Source organism: Eublepharis macularius, chromosome 12, assembly GCF_028583425.1.
Source record: "Eublepharis macularius isolate TG4126 chromosome 12, MPM_Emac_v1.0, whole genome shotgun sequence".
Classification (NCBI taxonomy): Eukaryota; Metazoa; Chordata; class Lepidosauria; order Squamata; family Eublepharidae; genus Eublepharis; species Eublepharis macularius.
The window spans coordinates 70,416,220-70,432,784 of NC_072801.1; the positions used below are offsets into that span (position 1 = coordinate 70,416,220).

The following is a 16,565-nucleotide window of genomic DNA, read 5'->3' on the forward strand; positions in this document are numbered from 1 at the left end:
AGAGGACAGTGGGGACTAAAGGGGGAGAGCCATGGAACATGCCTTTCCCGGGGTGCAATCTCTCTGAAACTAGGGGGGGGCGGATCTTCAGAGGACAGTGAGGACAAAAGTGGGTGAGCCACGGATCATGCCTTTCCCGGGGTGCAATCTCTATGAAAATGGGGGGGGGTGATTTCAGAGGGCAGTGATGACTATATCCCCTACAAATTTGGTGGGTATTGGACATTGGGAAGATTCTTCCGGGTGCGAGAGGGACAGGGAGAATCTCTCCACCTCTCTCGCACTGGGCAGGCAGCCTGGCTGTGCCACTGCTCTCCTGGCCCTTCAAGCTATCCGCTGGCCGTGTCAGTGCTGCGCTCTTGTGGCAGCAGGCACCTGCTCTGCTGGTTTAGCTGTGGTGGGTGCAGTAGCATATGCTTCAGGGGCAGCGGGTGATCGGTGTCACAGCTGTGGCTTTGGACATGGCTTTCGTTTGTTCTGCCGGTACCCTGGGCACTTTGGAGGTGTGTATTTACCTATGATGGGGGGCTGAAGGTGACTGGAGTAATTCTGAAGGCGACTCAGCTCAGTGCCCACCATTTTTTCCACCACATCTTGGAGTCCCCTTGTTCCACACTTAGTGTTGCCATTTTTGTTGCAACCTCGCATTCCCCCATCCCCCCTTCCTCATTTTCCTTTGTGGGCCATCTGCTGTAGCCTGCACTATAGGCCTTTGCAGCAAGTTTTCTGGGTTACTTTGGCTCCAAGGGCCTACTCTTCATTTGTCTGGCCCTCAGTTGGCCATTTTGGTGCAGGCTTTCCAATCTTTTGGACCCAGAGACCATTTTGCGTGTGGTTCCTTTCCACAGGGCAGCCATCTCCCCCTTTTTTGTTTTAGTGTCCAGTGATAGCATTGTTTTGGGACAATGCTGCCTAAGAAAGGAAAAGGAACCTCTAAAGGAAAACAGCCGGCAAAGTACATTTCCCTCAAATGGCCCACTGGGGCTTACCTTTCTTGTGGACCCAGCATGTGGAGCCACGTCCATGTGATGACATCACTTCCAGGCAACATCATCACGCAGGTGCAGGAGCACACGCATAATTCTAATAGCCAGTTTGGGTCTCAAATGCGCCCAATTCAGCCCACTGCAAAGCACATGCTCGCTCTTGGGGCAGTGCAAGTATATCACTCCCAGAAGGGATGTCATCATGCTGCCCCAGGGGTGTGACCAGGAGGCCTGTTCCCATGTCTTTCTCCTCTGCTGGCCAGGTGACTGGGGGTGGGGGGGTGGAGGGTGAAAGAAGGGAATCTCCTGCCCACACCAGGGGATTAGGATCCCTAGCTGTAGTAGAGATTACTGAGATAATCTATGGGTACCACTTAGAACGGTTTTTGGGGCTAAAGAAATGTTATGATTCTGTAGGGCAGAAAGTGTCTGAGGGCTGAATTAGGCCCCTGGGATGGATCTTTCTCAAATAGATGCTACATATTTACACAAATGAAGCAGAGAAATGTAAAATTCCTTTTAAAAAAATGATTTAGCAATGAGCTATCAGGGATAATACACGATAGATATTTAGATGCTTCTTCCCAAGTTTCATTAGTGACTATAGAAACAGGCATGAACGGAAGTGTTCCTCATTCATAAAATTTGTTGCAGTTACTTTAGAAACCTGAAACAATGGGTTTCCAGTAGTTAAACATAATTTTAAGTCCAGAGACATATCCTCAGCTCTTCAATGAAAACGCAAATTACAACAAAACCACATGGCTGACTATTAAAAACACGGCTGCCTTTTCTTTATCAGCTGCTCTCTTCTGTTCAACTCAGGCCTTAGGATTATCACATAGCATTTGGGGGAAAAGATGCTGCCCAGTAATCCAGCACTAGAAGCTAAGATGGAGAAGATCTCCACGGCCACCATGTACTTCCCTTTGGTGCTCAGGTAGGCAGGAACAAAGGAGAGCCAAACACTGCAGAAGACCAACATGCTGAAGGTGATGAACTTGGCTTCATTAAAACTGTCAGGTAACCTTTTGGCCAGAAAAGCAACAAGGAAGCTGATGGTGGCCAAAAATCCAATATAGCCCAAGGCAGTGTAAAACATGGTGACTGAGCCTTCATTACATTCCACTGTGATTTCTCCGGGTGTTGAGTGCATTTCCAAATCTGGGAATGGAGGGGATGTACCTAACCAAACACAACAAATTCCCCCTTGAACAAGGGAGAAAGATATGATAATAGAATGTGCAAAGCTCTTCCCCATCCATTTCCTGAAAATGTTTCTTGGTTTAGAGGCCATGAAAGCCACCAGAACAGTTATGGTTTTGGCCAACACAGAAGACACGGCAACTGAGAAGATGATGCTGAAAGTGGTTTGTCGGAGGAGGCAGGTCAGCTTGGTAGGCTGTCCAATGAAGAGCAAGGAGCAGATGAAGCAAAAAAGGAGAGACAGGAGGAGAATGTAGCTGAGGCTCCGGTTGTTGGCTTTGACTATGGGGGTCTCCTGGTACTTTATGAAGATTGCAAACACCAGAACTGTCATCAGAGAAAAGAAAACAGCTAAACAGGCTAGCAGAATTCCTAAAGGTTCTGAAAAGGAGAGGAAGCTCAGGGTCTTGGGAATGCATTGATCTTGAATGATGTTGGGATAGTGATCTTGAGAGCAAGCAACACAGTAATCCAAGTCTATTAAGAGAAGATACACTTTTTCAGAAGCATTCACAATGGTAAACAGGAATGAAAAGCATGTTTAGAAGATCCCATACAAGCCAGAGTGAAAGCAATTTTGTCATCCTCTATTTTGTCGAATACATAACATGAAATGCTAGCGACTGAAACTGGAATTTTGTACTTGAAAATCAACTGGTATTATGTGACTCATTTAGGATGCAGTTTACTGACATAATGAATCTAATAATGGTTGTAGAGTCTTTATGGTTCATGTACAGAATTATTTAATAACAATAACAATAACAATAATGGATTTCAGGACAACTTAATGCCCACTTAGAGCAGTTTACAAAGTACTTTTTTTTATCCTCACAACAATCACCCTCTGTGAGGTGGGTGGGGCTGAGAGAGCTCTGAAAGAGCTGTGACTGACCCAGGGGCACCCAGCTGGCTTCAAGCAGAGAAGTGGGGAATCAAGCCTGGTTCTCCAGTTTAGAGTTCTGCCTCTCTTAACCGCTACACCAAACTGGCTATCTTTAGATGCCTCACACCTTTTAAAGGGCATTTTTCCTTAGAAAGGGGCTAGCTATTCTTCCCCATTCCACCGAAGACTTCTCTTTATTCAACAGCAAAATGATTATTTCACATTTGTGTTTACTGGACAACTGATTCTGCAATGCATGAAAGAATGCCTTTTTTTTGCTTTCCAGCACTGCCAGAACCTTCGTACCATTCAGGGATTATGCATAAAATGCAACATTTTTGACATTCCCGTATTTTCCCTACGTTCTAAGCAAAAAACTGAAGATACTAGGAAAAATACATAATATAGAAACATAATCTTTAACTTCCTTTCACAATTTTCAAAATCCCCCAGACTGCAGAGATTTAAGTTCCCTATAGGTCACTCCTCAGACCTTCAGTTACATATAAGCTCTGTATATTTCATTTGAAGAATATTTTTAACAATTCATCTCTTACCAGTCTGGTTAGAGATCATCCCTTTAGGACACGGAGCACAACTGAAGCAGCAAAATTTCTCCCCCTCCTTCTTTTTTCGGCTGTATCCTGAATGGCAGTTGTCATTACATACAGAGAAGGGAGGAACCTATTGAAGAAAGGAAAAATTCACACTTGGCTATGGTACAGCACTGGTAGGCTCTCAGGAAAGTGTAACATTAGTTGGCCTATTGCTGCTTATGCTTTTCAATGCAGAAGTGGCCTTTATTGTGAAAAAAATCTTCCTTGCTTTTTAGCTATAGATTCTTTGCAAGATTGTGCTAAATGTAACAAAACATACCAAAGAGGACTAATAACAGAAGCTCGCTGACTCACCAGCGTGCAGAGTTGTCACCATTGTGAAAGACGCAGTGGAGGCGTCACACCCAGGATGGGGAGGAGCGCCGAGACCACGTCCAGTCAGCAGCGTGGTAGGTGCCATTCCACCCAGGACTTCAGCAGGAGCAATGCGTTTCCCACCCACCCTCCGCTCAATGGAAGGGAGTGAGGACTGTCACAACTTTATGGGTTTGGCAGGTTTGTGGCATTGGGCTGGATCCCAACAGGGTGAGTGGGCCACGGGTCTGCTCACCCCGACGGACTGGAAGGAGAAGGCTGCCTGGCATGTGCTGGCGGGGGATGACACTTGCTGTGTTGGGCCAGCACGGGACTGGCGGAAGATGCACCGGTCGGCAGGATGGCCCCCGATGCCAACGGGGACCCGTGCCCAGATGCCGGGCCAATGCTCCATCTAGCTGTAATCAATAAAGTTGTGGCCATTTTCTAACCCAAGACAGGTGTCGTGTGAGTCATTTGAGCCAGAACGCAGACTGATATAACACATAGGTGACAAAGTGTATATACACACATTGCGAGAGACAGACAGACAGACAGACTTCATTGCATATATACAACACAACTGAAGAATCAGCAGTCTTTGACTTAGTGTTGCCAGCTCTGGCTATGGAAATTCCTGGAGATTTAGGGGTGTAGCCTGGGAAGGGCAGAGTTTGGGGCAGGGGAGCGAATGCCAGGACAAACAAAACTTGATAGCAACCACGGCTCCAACCTGTGGCATGACATTTTAGAGAAGACTTTGATCATTTAAAAATGCTACAAGGGCCCACAATATGGTGGGACCAGGTGAACTTGTCCCCCCCCCCCCTGCACTTTTTCAGGTGCCAAAACAGTCCTCCATAGCTGTCTGGAGATCAGGGAGCGGGGCCACCTGCCATGTGACCATTTTTGCCGAGGGCGATTTAAACTTTAAAAAACTCCCCCCTTGTTCCAACTGACCCAAAGTGATGTCATTATGCGGTCCTGAGTTCCACCACCTCTTTTCCCAGAAAAAAAGCCCTGGCTATCGGTGTGGAGAAACACCATTCTGTTGGTGAATTTACCTTTCTAGGTGCTACAGGAGGGAGGGGCCAGTTCTGGAATGGAAGTTGATTGGAGGGAGAGTGAGACAGTTGGTGGAGGGGAGTTAAAAAGTTGACAGTGGCTGAGGAGAGAGGGGGATGGCTCTGAGGGGAGTGGTAGGTTTGAGTTAAAACCCCAGTAACAAGGTATCGTGCCTGCCCTATACAACATCCAGCTAGGGCATGAGTATAGAGAAGGAGGGAGAGATATTAGAGGTTTTGTTTTTTATTTCCTTATGTTATATATTGTCTTCCGTTCACTGCATACTTGTCTGGATGGAGTTATGATCTTAAATACATTTTGTTGATTAATGAAGGAATGAAGACCCTCTGTTCCACATAGATCCCCAACTGCTTGGGTCTGCTAGGAGGAGGGAGAGAGAGGTCAAGGAATACAAAGGGACTTAACCAAAGGGAGGTTAGGAGGCTGTCCTGCCTAACCAGAAACCCATACAGGGACAGTGGTGGCAGCAACTACCCAGAGACAGAAAAGTGAGACAGCCCCTTCAGGTGCCTGGCTAGGCAAAAAGGGAGGGGTAGGCAGAGCGGGGCCTACCACCAGGAAGAAAGGCCCCGATTTGCCACAATCACCATTGGATTTGATCATATGGCGTGAAGCAGAGATATTGTCCTGAAACCTACTGATACCTGTTTGGATGGATGACTCTCTGGTTTCTGTCAGTTGAGAGACACTGCAGGTTTCTCTCACCTGAGTCAGACCCCTGTGCCACTCAATTTTATCCTTTTGAATATGGAGCTCTTCCCATAAAGGGCTCTGAACGTCCAACCTTCCAACTTGCACTCTGACATAGGAGTTATTTGGGAAAGTGACTAAGTTTGTAATATCAAACCCCGCCTCTAGTTCTCCCTGATGGTTGAATGCAATTTCATCTCCAGCACTGTTGTTGAATGCGATCTTCTGCAGAAATGAGTGGAGCTAGGCAGAAAGAGAGAAGGGGGTGGGAATCAAAGCAATTATAAGATGGTGCAATATAATCAAAAGGATGTTAAAACAACTTTCAGAGAAAGGTTTTGATTTTTAATCTAGAGGAGACTTGAGTTATGAAACCAAGAGTTTAGTATTAGAAAAATCATGGTACTGGGTCTCATCCCACTCTGGATTAGAAATATAAAATATTATGGGAATTTTGAAACCATGGGCAAGAGATCGGGCTTTTGGGGGGCTTTTTAAAGGGAAACTGAAACCAACTAATAATTATTATTTATTATTTATTTATATTTATTTATTTATTTACTATTTATTTATGCCACTTAATAGTTCTATAAGGCCATACAGTGAGCCCCATAGAAATATTAAGCCCTGCACCAACAAAGGATTCAAGGATCCCGCTCTCAAAATGTAGGCTATGGATAGATTCTCAATACAAACCCCTGGGTCAAAATCAACAAATCAAAGTTATATTCAATAGTACATTCATTCATGAAAATTGTTTACAAGCATATACATTTTCATACATATCATAAATTTGAATACATCTGTACCACCATTCAACTGAATTTCAGACCGTGTGAACTCTTAGTCCATGTGTCAATTTTCCATGTAGATAATTTTGATCTCGCAGTGCATCAAAATAAAGTTATTCACCCTTAAATGTGTAGTTCATCTTTCTTCCAAATTTTTTTTTCTCCAGTGCACTGCAAGACACTATACTCCCAACGTGCTTGAAGGGGTTGTGTGGAAAATTGTCTTTCCAGAGTAAATATCCAATTGCCTGCGGGTAGACGCCTGACACACTTCTTTGCTCGTAAATGAGAACACGTGGGAGAGGGGGCCGGTCTCCCCTCCCTCTGCCCAACAAGCCGCTTGCAAGAGTCGCTCAGCTTGTTTCACACCATTTCCTCAGGGGCATTTATGTCTCCTTCTTCTATCTATAAACCCAACGGCAAATCACAAAATCTCAGGTGCTTCTCTCAGTGCACTCACACGCGGCCTGGGAGTTCAGGTGCTATAAGCCCCTGAGAAAATTTTGAAATTTGACCAATTACAGGGACATTTTGAGGCCATAGAAATATTAAGCCCTGCACCAACAAAGGATTCAAGGATCCCGCTCTCAAAATGTAGGCTATGAATAGATTCTGGCGAGCACAGCAAGCCCATACAGCTGGGAGTTCAGGTGCTACAAGACCCTGAGAAAATTTTGAAATTTGACCAATTACAGGGACATTTTGAGGCCATATGAAACAGGTATCAGAGCATATTCTAAGGTCAATATTAAGTACTTCAACCCATTGGCTTATGATTTTGTCACTAAAATAGTCTTAGTCTAATAACAAACACTTTAAAAAACTCCATCAAAGATGTTGAAAAATTCACTCATTAAAAAAAGTTGCTTCAGGGCCCCTCCAGGATTAGGGGCCCTGAATCTTAAGCTTCATTAGCTTCATAGTAGATCTGCCCCTGTCCAGCAGCCTCTTTTCCTATTCTTATTACTTTTATCAACAGAGGCAGATTACCTTCCAGGGCTCCACATTCAGGGGAGCCAATCTGCTCACATCCTTCATTGTTTTATGGTTGGCTGTAGAAGAGTGCATGAGATAGAAGGCATGTACCACAGCATAGACAGCATTGTAGATACTGTAGCTGTGGCCTGTCATGCTGTTTTCAAAAAATGTTGCTGGAACACTCTCCAAGCTCTCCTCCCCCGTACAAGTTTCACTGAACTGTGTTGGATCCACAGAATTTGGGAATGAACAGTCGAACATTTGTTCCCAAACATCCTTGATAAAACTATCTCCTCTTGCCCAGAAAGGCTTTACAATCTGAAGAAATTTTCGGAAACCATTAACCTCATTTGAGTGAACTGTGAAAGAAAGAGCACCATGAAACATCTGCATATCCAAAAACCTTTGAAAGGTTGTGAAGGCGAAATCGGTCTGGGCTGTCATAATCCACACTTTTCCAGCAGAGGTTCTCTCCATATACTCAGGGTCTATCGGGAAAATCATTAATTTGGGTATCCATAAAATGCCTGTCAGCCGTGTTATAGTTGTAATATCTCCATATACAATAACTACGTTGGCTTTTCTCTCCAGAAAATCTGGACTATTAGTGAAAAAGTTAGTTAGCATTTCTTCTATGGTCTCAAAACGCAAAGCTGGTTGCAACCTTTCTATGAAAGCTATACAGATTCCATTCCTGGAAAGCATCGGCTCCACAACCTGCAAAAAATGATCTCCTCTATCATTATCTGAAATGATAAGCCCCACCCATTTCCATCTGAAATGCCGAAGTAACTTGACAATTCCTGCGTATTGAAAGTCTTCATTGGGGACCATGCGGTAAAAGGAAGGGGTGTGATTTCCATCCATGATTGCTGATTCAAGGGAACCATATGAAATCTAAGAGGCGTACATTAGAGTGGCAAGAAAATGTGAGGACATTATCGCTCATTATATTCTTATTTACAAATTTTTTGTTTTATACAAACATTTGCTCTCAAGACAACAGAATAGTGAATATAGCTGTACTTTAACCTCTTCAATGGAGGAAATCATAGAAGAAATATTAGTTCTGTTTTATCTATAGATAAATTAAGAGGTAGGTCCCTGCGCAGTTTTATGACCAATGAGATTGGTTTATTCTATTTATTGAAAAGCTTGCTATCCTGACTGATTGGCTGGACACAATGGCTTGGACTTTGCAGAAACCAGGTTGGAGATACATAAATTGTAATAGCCCAGTTAATAATTTTTTTCACACAGCATCCTTTTTCATACAGCAGCCAACCAGTTGCCTTGGACGGCCAACAGGGCATAGAGGCCAAGGCTTTCTCCTGATATTACCTCCTAGCACTAGTATTCAGAGGTATGTAGCCTATGAACGTAAAGCACTCATTTAGGCACCAGGGCTAGCTGTTAGTGGTTGACCCTGATCCTCATGGTAGTAAAGAAGCTTACGAATACGGCAACATCATAAGCCTCTCACCTCATGTGTTTTAAAAACAGAAACACTGCCTGGCGAGGTAGGAAATGGCTGCCAAGCCTTGGAAAATTACTGGCATGTGAGTCATTGGCAAGACTGACTACCAGCCCCACATCCCTGGAGATGTGCAAAGATCTTAAGACAACGGGTCTTCCAGGAGTTCCCGAATTAATCACATCTACACCTTACCCATCTTCCCTTATCCACTCTCCCCATCTGAGCTATTCAGGAATCTGATAAGCCCCACCCATCCAGCCATCATAAGTAATCAAGCACCTTTTTACCTCCAGCAACACCCAGGAAGGTTTAATCAAACCTTTCCTATTATTATTGTCTCGCCTCAGAGAAAGCCATTAAGTTATTGTTTACGGGAAGAAGATGCCATCCTGCCCCACGGTGCATTCAACAGTATAATTGGGAACCCTCCATCACAGTTGTGTGTGTATGTTCTTGGATCCTACAACAACCCTCAGACGCGTGTCTGAGCCTCTTGTTGTGAAGCGCTGGCTGCACGGTGGCTACGTTCTATGGACGTCCTTTATCTTCTGTAAAATACCACCTGATCCTGTACTTCTATTCATTTCTCCACTGCTTTCTAGTTAGTTTTGTGTATATGCTGTGTATGTTTTTGGTGTGTTTGCCTTTTCCTCTTAATAAAAATCATTCCTGATGAACACTTGCCTGGTTCTTTCAAAGAGTTCTCTGACAGCAATCCTCAAATATATTGGTGGAAGATCTCATAGCTTCCTCCTCTCATTGCTTCTCCTTGCATGCTAACTCCCCCAACTCATGAGGAGACCCACCATTTAGGTAACATAGTAGCAAATGATGGACCTCCCGTATATGAATCTGTATAACCCCCTTTTGAAATAATCTATTATTGTGGCTTTCATTACCTCAACTGATAGTGAGTTCCATAGTTATATAACTCGTGGATTAAAATGGTATTTCCTTTTTTTTCTTCTGAACCTATTTCCCAGGAATTTCACTGGGTGCCTTTGAGTTCTAGAACGATGGAAGAAGTAAAAAGCTCCCTCTATCCACTTTCTCGAATTCGTGGATAGTTTTATAAAGCTCTGTCACATCTCCCGTTTGCCATCTTTTTTCTAGAATGAAAAGTCTCAGAGTTTTCAGCCTTTCCTCAATGGAAAGTTGTTCCAATGCTTTAATCATCTGGGTTGCTCTCTTTTGTGCTTTTCCAGTTCTGCAATGTCCTTTTAGAGATATAGCAAATAATACAAAACACCACAAGAGAAGCCTCCATTCCTTCAACAGAAAACATGTTAAGTCCTTGCCCAGGAAACATATTTCCTTGCCCAGGGAACATTTCAATAGACTAGCTGTGTTAGTCTATGGTAGCAAAATAAAACTTCCAAAGATAACATCTGGACTTTCTAGGAACAATGAATGAACAAATATGTCAAACTGGCTAGTGTTGAAGCAAATACTGACCCTACTTAGATCCATGAAATTGTTCCTATCTGTAGTTCAATAAGGAGTATTTAGTGTAGTGAAATTATTAACAAACTAAAAACAGAGCCCGCTGTGCAACGGGCTCCAGAAAGCTGGGGCTGGGAAGGGCTGGTGGGAGGGTGTGGTTAGAAAGGGCTGGCAGGTGGGGAGCAAGGGGGGTCTGGGGAGAGGTGAAAAGCAGGAGGGGTCTGGGGAGGGATGGTAGGTAGGGAGGCAATGAAAGTTTGGGGAAGGCCTTTCCCCTCCACACCCCACCTGTCTCTCAGCCCTCCCCGAAACCCCATTGCCTCCCTATCTGCCTTTCTCCTCCACACCCCACCTGCCTCTGACCCCTCTCCAAAACCCCATTGCCTCCCTCCCTGCCTTTTCCCCTCCAGGGGAGGGCTGAGAGACAGGTGGGGTGCGGAGGGGAAAGGCAAGGAGGGAGGAAATGGGGTTTTGGAGAGGGCTGAGAGACTGGTGGGGTGCAGAACGGAAAGGCAAGGAGGGATGAAATGGGGTTTTGGAGAGGGCTGAGAGACAGGAGGGATGCAGAAGGGAAAGGCAAGGAGGGATGAAATGGGGTTTTGGAGAAGGCTGAGAGACAGGTGGGGTGCGGAAGGGGAAGGCAAGGAGGGAGGAAATGGGGTTTTGGAGAGGGCTGAGAGACTGGTGGGGTGCAGAGAGGAAAGGCAAGGAGGGAGGAAATGGGGTTTTGGAGAGGGCTGAGAGACAGGTGGGGTGCAGAACGGAAAGGCGAGGAGGGAGGAAATGGGGTTTTGGAGAGGGCTGAGAGACAGGTGGGGTGCAGAACGGAAAGGCAAGGAGGGAGGAAATGGGGTTTTGGAGAAGGCTGAGAGACAGGTGGGGTGCAGAAGGGAAAGGCAAGGAGGGAGGAGATGGGGTTTTGGAGAGGGCTGAGAGACAGGTGGGGTGCAGAAGGGAAAGGCAAGGAGGGAGGAAATGGGGTTTTGGAGGAGGCTGAGAGACAGGTGGGGTGCAGAAGGGAAAGCCAAGGAGGGAGAAAATGGGGTTTTGGAGAAGGCTGAGAGACAGGTGGGGTGCAGAAGGGAAAGCCAAGGAGGAAGGCAATGGGGTTTTGGAGATGGCTGAGAGACTGGTGGGGTGCAGAAGGGAAAGGCAAGGAGGGAGGCAATGGGGTTTTGGAGAGGGCTGAGAGACAGGTGGGGTGCGGAGGGGAAAGACAAGGAGGGAGGCAATGGGGTTTGGGGAAGGGGTTAGAGACAGGTGGGGTGCGGTGGGGGAAGGCAGGGAGGGAGGAAATGGGGGTTTAAATCGGAATGCGGCGCCGCGGCTCCAGGAGCCATGGAGGGCGGCGGCGCTCCACCCGTGCCGCTTTTCGCCGGGCCCGAGGGGAGTTTAGCACGGCTGCCCTGCGCTCCGCTCTCCTCGGACCCAGGGCGAGATGCTGCGAGAGGTGCAGCGCCGCCGCCGCGCAAAGCCCCGGGTCTTTGCAGAGCGGTGCGCCCGGCTGCGGCGAGGGTCAGAGCGCGGCGGGCTTCTCTCCCGCCGCGGCTCCCCCGGGGCTTGCTCGCACCCGCACCCGCACCCGCACCCGCACCCGCACCCGCACCCGCACCCTGCGCCGCGCGCCGCCTTTCCTCCGCCCTCCAACTGGACTGCGAAGCCCGCGGCATCAAGCAGCGCCTCCGGAACCGGCCTCCTCGGCGCGCTTTTATTCTGGTGTGCCCGGGCATGCGCACCAGCATCCATGTGAGTCGTCGGGTAAGACGTTAAGAGAATTATATAGTAGGATTCAATGAACACCTATATATTGAACAGAATTACCAGAGGGATGCAAACTGTAACAGACTTTAGCCTTTTACTATTGGAAGACAATTGAAGTTTTGTATTAACTTGAAGAGTTTCAGTTCCTAGCTAGTGCCTTTTCTACATGGACAATTTACTCCTCTTTTTTTGAGTGTTTACTACTCAGGGATTAGATTTGTACCTGTCTTTCCATACATCGCTTTTAATTCTGGTGTGGATGCTGTCTTTTTCTGTTCACACCACCATAAAATAAAAAGGGATATGGATGAGGTATGGACATCATTATTGGCATCAATGTTGGTGTCACTTGTGCCATCACATCTCCACCTCTACTTTAAAAAAAAATGTATGCCCAATCCTATTATGTTACGATGACCAAAAGCGCACAGCAGTAAGGTGTGAGCAGTGGGAGTGGGGGGGGGGAACCAAAATAAATGAAAGCGAAAAGAAACACAACATGGCATGTATGCAGTGTTGACACAGAGTAATCCCAAACATAGAATTTTTACCCGAAAAGCATGGATAGTTAGTCTTTGCAAACCTAAAAGAGATGCATGTAACCACCAACAAAATTAAGCCTGTCATTATATCGTTATCATTTGCCTTTTTTGTGAAGAAAACTTACTAATGATATAGCATTGCAATGTCATTGTTATTGCATTGTGTCGGTTTCCCCACATACACCAGGTCGGCCTCTGCCTCTCAGCTATGGGTCATCCTGGGTGGGTATCTCTGGTTTTGTCCATGTGGGGATCATAAATCCTAAACAAAATGTCTAATTGGATCATGGCTGTAGTGTACTGGGGGATTTTTTTAAAAACCAAGCATAATGATGTTATAACATCATACGTATCCTACCTGCGGAATTTTGTAAAGGCCTAAGATGTCTGCCACAATCGAGGAGGTTTCTGAACCAAGTCCCCCAATGACACCGATCACATTTTTCAGAAAGCCACATTTATAATTAGGAACAAACCTATGTGATTTGAAAAGTAGATCCAGAGTAGTACGATAAGTCATCGCTGCTTTATAGTAGCTGTCATGGATATGAAACCCAATTGTGACGTTCGGCAAGATCTTGAGATTGTTATTGATCTCATTGATGGCAAACACCAAAGCCAGGATGTGCTGATAGAACTTTAGCACAAAACTGCAAAAAAAAATTTGTATTTTGTTTCAAATGATAATTTATAAATTCACATCATTGGAAGAATCTAGTCAAACCCTCTATTCAACGTAGGAAGTTTGATATAAAAACATTAAAAAAGCCTTGTTGGATCAGATCAAAGGCCCAACTAATCCAACTTCCACCTCTCACAGTGAGATGTTACTGAGAAACCTTCACAGATGAAAGAGCTATTCCCACAGTCCTTTAGGGCCATCTGGGCCCACCTGAGAACTTAAGGAGATCTTGAAAATATGGGAGGTCTTCAAAAGGTCAAGAAAAAACACAGAGATCAGGGAGATTCCTAGAGCATTGCACAATGTGGTGACATCACTTCTGTCCTTTTTCAGCTGGCAATTATGTCATGGTGTTACATGGCACCATTCCCTCCCGTGCCTGTCCTCACAAGCCTTCTGCCGATTGTCAGCCAGTCAGTCTTGCAAAGAAAATGGAGGGGGTGAAGTTCCAAACATGATACAAATTGAGATGGTTCTAGAAGAGAGGGGAGGGAGTTCCAAAGGGAAAATGGGTTTAGCTGAATGCTGGGGCAGTGGGAAAATTCAAATTGCACAGAACTTCCTTTTGGGGGAAGACAGGTGGGAGGATGGAAACAGGGAAAGAGGACTTGGTCTCAGAAAAGTTCTGAAATATATGACATGTAATGTATGCAGTTTAGATACGTTAAATAACATATTGATTTCAAAGCATCATTTTTCTCTAAATTGTTCTCTTTTTGTGAACTCCTACCTATATTGGGATTATATAGAACTGAGTAGTAACTACCTCTGTGGCTTTTACTTTCACAAACACACATACACAGAGAGAGAGAGAAGAAGGTGGTGGGGAAGAGAGAGACCTGTTTCTCCAGTTACAAAGAATTGTTAACTTAAAATCAGGCATTGTTCGCTGAGAAAAACTGATTCCTTACCATGGCATGTCAACAGACTCCTGAGAAGGGTTTTTCTTGAAAGAAAAACTGTGAGAATAGTAACGAACATGAGAAACAATCCCACCAACGATGATATCTCCTGGCTGGAGCCATTCATACGGTATCTGAAGAGGTTCCGTCTCTACACACTGAATGTAAGGAAGTAGTAGCAGCAGCATCACAGACTTCATCAAGATGATGGCAAAGTTTCACTCAAAGTGCAGACTGTCCAACTCGCTTTCTCCAGCTACTCCAAAGTTTATTATACACAGTAGCTTGGAATACAGCTGGAAACAATACCACTCTGAGATGGACATGCAACAGTTTTATCATTCACCTCAACAGGGTTCTGGGAGCAAAATGTCTGAGAGCTGAATGTCAATTGAGGGACAGTGATTAGCATTAGCAATAAATAACCTGTATGTCTTCAGTCCCTAATCATAGTTATGATTATGGAAGAGTGGTTTTTTTTAAAAAATTACAATTATGTCCTTTGGAGAGTTCCTGGAGTTTTGACTGGGTAAACGAATTACAGTGTTTTGGTAATTACAGGGAAAATAATTTCTACAAAAGATTTTTTTTAAGCTCTGCGTGGAATCCTTGGTAACAGAAGCCACCATGTTTGTAGAATGACAAACATATCTTATAGTGACTCGTTGGTTGGAATCACACATGAAATGGTCATAGTTGGAATAGTAATGGTAACACCACAAGTGGGGCATTTTCTCTCGTAGAACAAAATAAGGATGTCCAGGCATGGGGAGCCCCAACACCAAGGTTCCACAATTAGTTCAAGGGGGCAGTCAGCAAAAATTCACATGCACAGAGTCCTCCTCCTCAAGCTGGTTTTCAGAGTCAGGTTGGGGGTCTGGCATTTTCCTGGAATGTCAGATGATTCCTAGACCATAGAGATCAGTGCCTTGAAGGAAGTGGCACCTTCAGAGGATTACATTATGAAATGCCATAGAATCCAGGAGAAACATTTTTTTACAGTATCTAAAGAGGGTGGACATTTTAGTTCCACTTAGTTTTCCTGGGGTGAAATCTCTATGAAACTGGGGGGGGGGGGTGTCTACAGAGGACAGTGAGGATGAAAGGGGGAGAGCCATGGATCATGCCTTTCCTGGGGTGCAATCTGTCTGAAACTGGGGGTGTCTGCAGAGGACAGTGGGGACTAAAGGGGGAGAGCCATGGATCATGCCTTTCCCGGGGTGCAATCTCTCTGAAACTGGGGGAGCCTGCAGAGGACAGTGGGGACTAAAGGGGGAGAGCCATGGATCATGCCTTTCCCAGGGTGCAATCTCTCTGAAACTGGGGGGGGGGTCTGCAGAGGACAGTGGGGACTAAGGGGGGAGAGCCATGGATCATGCCTTTCCCGGGGTGCAATCTCTCTGAAACTGGGGGGGGGGTCTGCAGAGGACAGTGGGGACTAAAGGGGGAGAGCCATGGATCATGCCTTTCCTGGGGTGCAATCTCTCTGAAACTGGGGGGGGGAGGTCTGCAGAGGACAGTGGGGACTAAAGGGGGAGAGCCATGGATCATGCCTTTCCCGGGGTGCAATCTCTATGAAAATGGGGGGGGGTGTCTTCAGAGGGCAGTGATGACTATATCCCCTACAAATTTGGTGGGTATTGGACAATGGGAAGATTCTTCCGGGTGCGAGAGGGACAGGGAGAATCTCCCCACCTCTCTCGCACTGGGCAAGCAGCCTGGCTGTGCAACTGCTCTCCTGGCCCTTTAAACTATCAACTGGCAGTTAGCAGGTGGAATCCCCCCTACCTCCTGCCAGCTGATAGTTTAAAGGGATCTTTAAAGGGCCAGGTAAGTGGGTTTGAGGGGGGGGCAAAATGTGGGGGTTTGGGGTGGGCCCCATGAACAACGAACAACATGTTCAGGAACAGGTCATGTTCGTCCATGTTCGTTGTTCATTGTTCGTGGATGGCAACGAACCACAACCAGGGTCTTTGGGGTTTTTTTTCCTGTTTGTGCCCATGTCTAGTCCCAACCAGTGTTGCAGGCAATCCCACAGAAAAAAAACAGCTATGCCTCTGCCTGCAAGGGTTGAGGTTGGCAAATAAGACAGGGCTTTCTCAGTGGTGACACCTAATTTTTAGAATGCTTCACTTGAGATTCACTTGAGACTTACCTTGCACTTTTAGGATCCAATTTTGGACTGAAAGATGAGTGTCAAAACAAATAAAAGCAATACAGCCAT

General features: G+C 45.6%; 1 protein-coding gene across 1 annotated transcript; it reads right to left on the reverse strand.

Annotated features, from left to right (window-relative positions):
- Nucleotides 1-1,758: 1,758 nt before the first annotated feature.
- Nucleotides 1,759-8,401, reverse strand: LOC129339747 (vomeronasal type-2 receptor 26-like). Its single transcript, XM_054994330.1, has 4 exons — nt 7,547-8,401; nt 5,781-6,008; nt 3,636-3,762; nt 1,759-2,669 (listed from the first exon to the last, which is right to left on the reverse strand). Exons 1-4 carry the CDS (start codon nt 8,399-8,401, stop codon nt 1,759-1,761), a joined length of 2,121 nt encoding a protein of 706 aa, XP_054850305.1.
- Nucleotides 8,402-16,565: the final 8,164 nt, after the last annotated feature.

Excerpts from the sequence above, each read along its gene's own strand:
- LOC129339747 (XM_054994330.1), bottom strand. The coding sequence starts at position 8,401 with ATGGATGGAAATCACACCCCTTCCTTTTACCGCATGGTCCCCAATGAA. Across the intron at positions 6,009-7,546 it reads TGAATGTGGAGCCCTGGAAG|CTCCACTCATTTCTGCAGAA; the intron begins GTAATCTGCCTC and ends CTTTCTGCCTAG. Across the intron at positions 3,763-5,780 it reads GGCACAGGGGTCTGACTCAG|GTTCCTCCCTTCTCTGTATG; the intron begins GTGAGAGAAACC and ends TTTCTTCAATAG.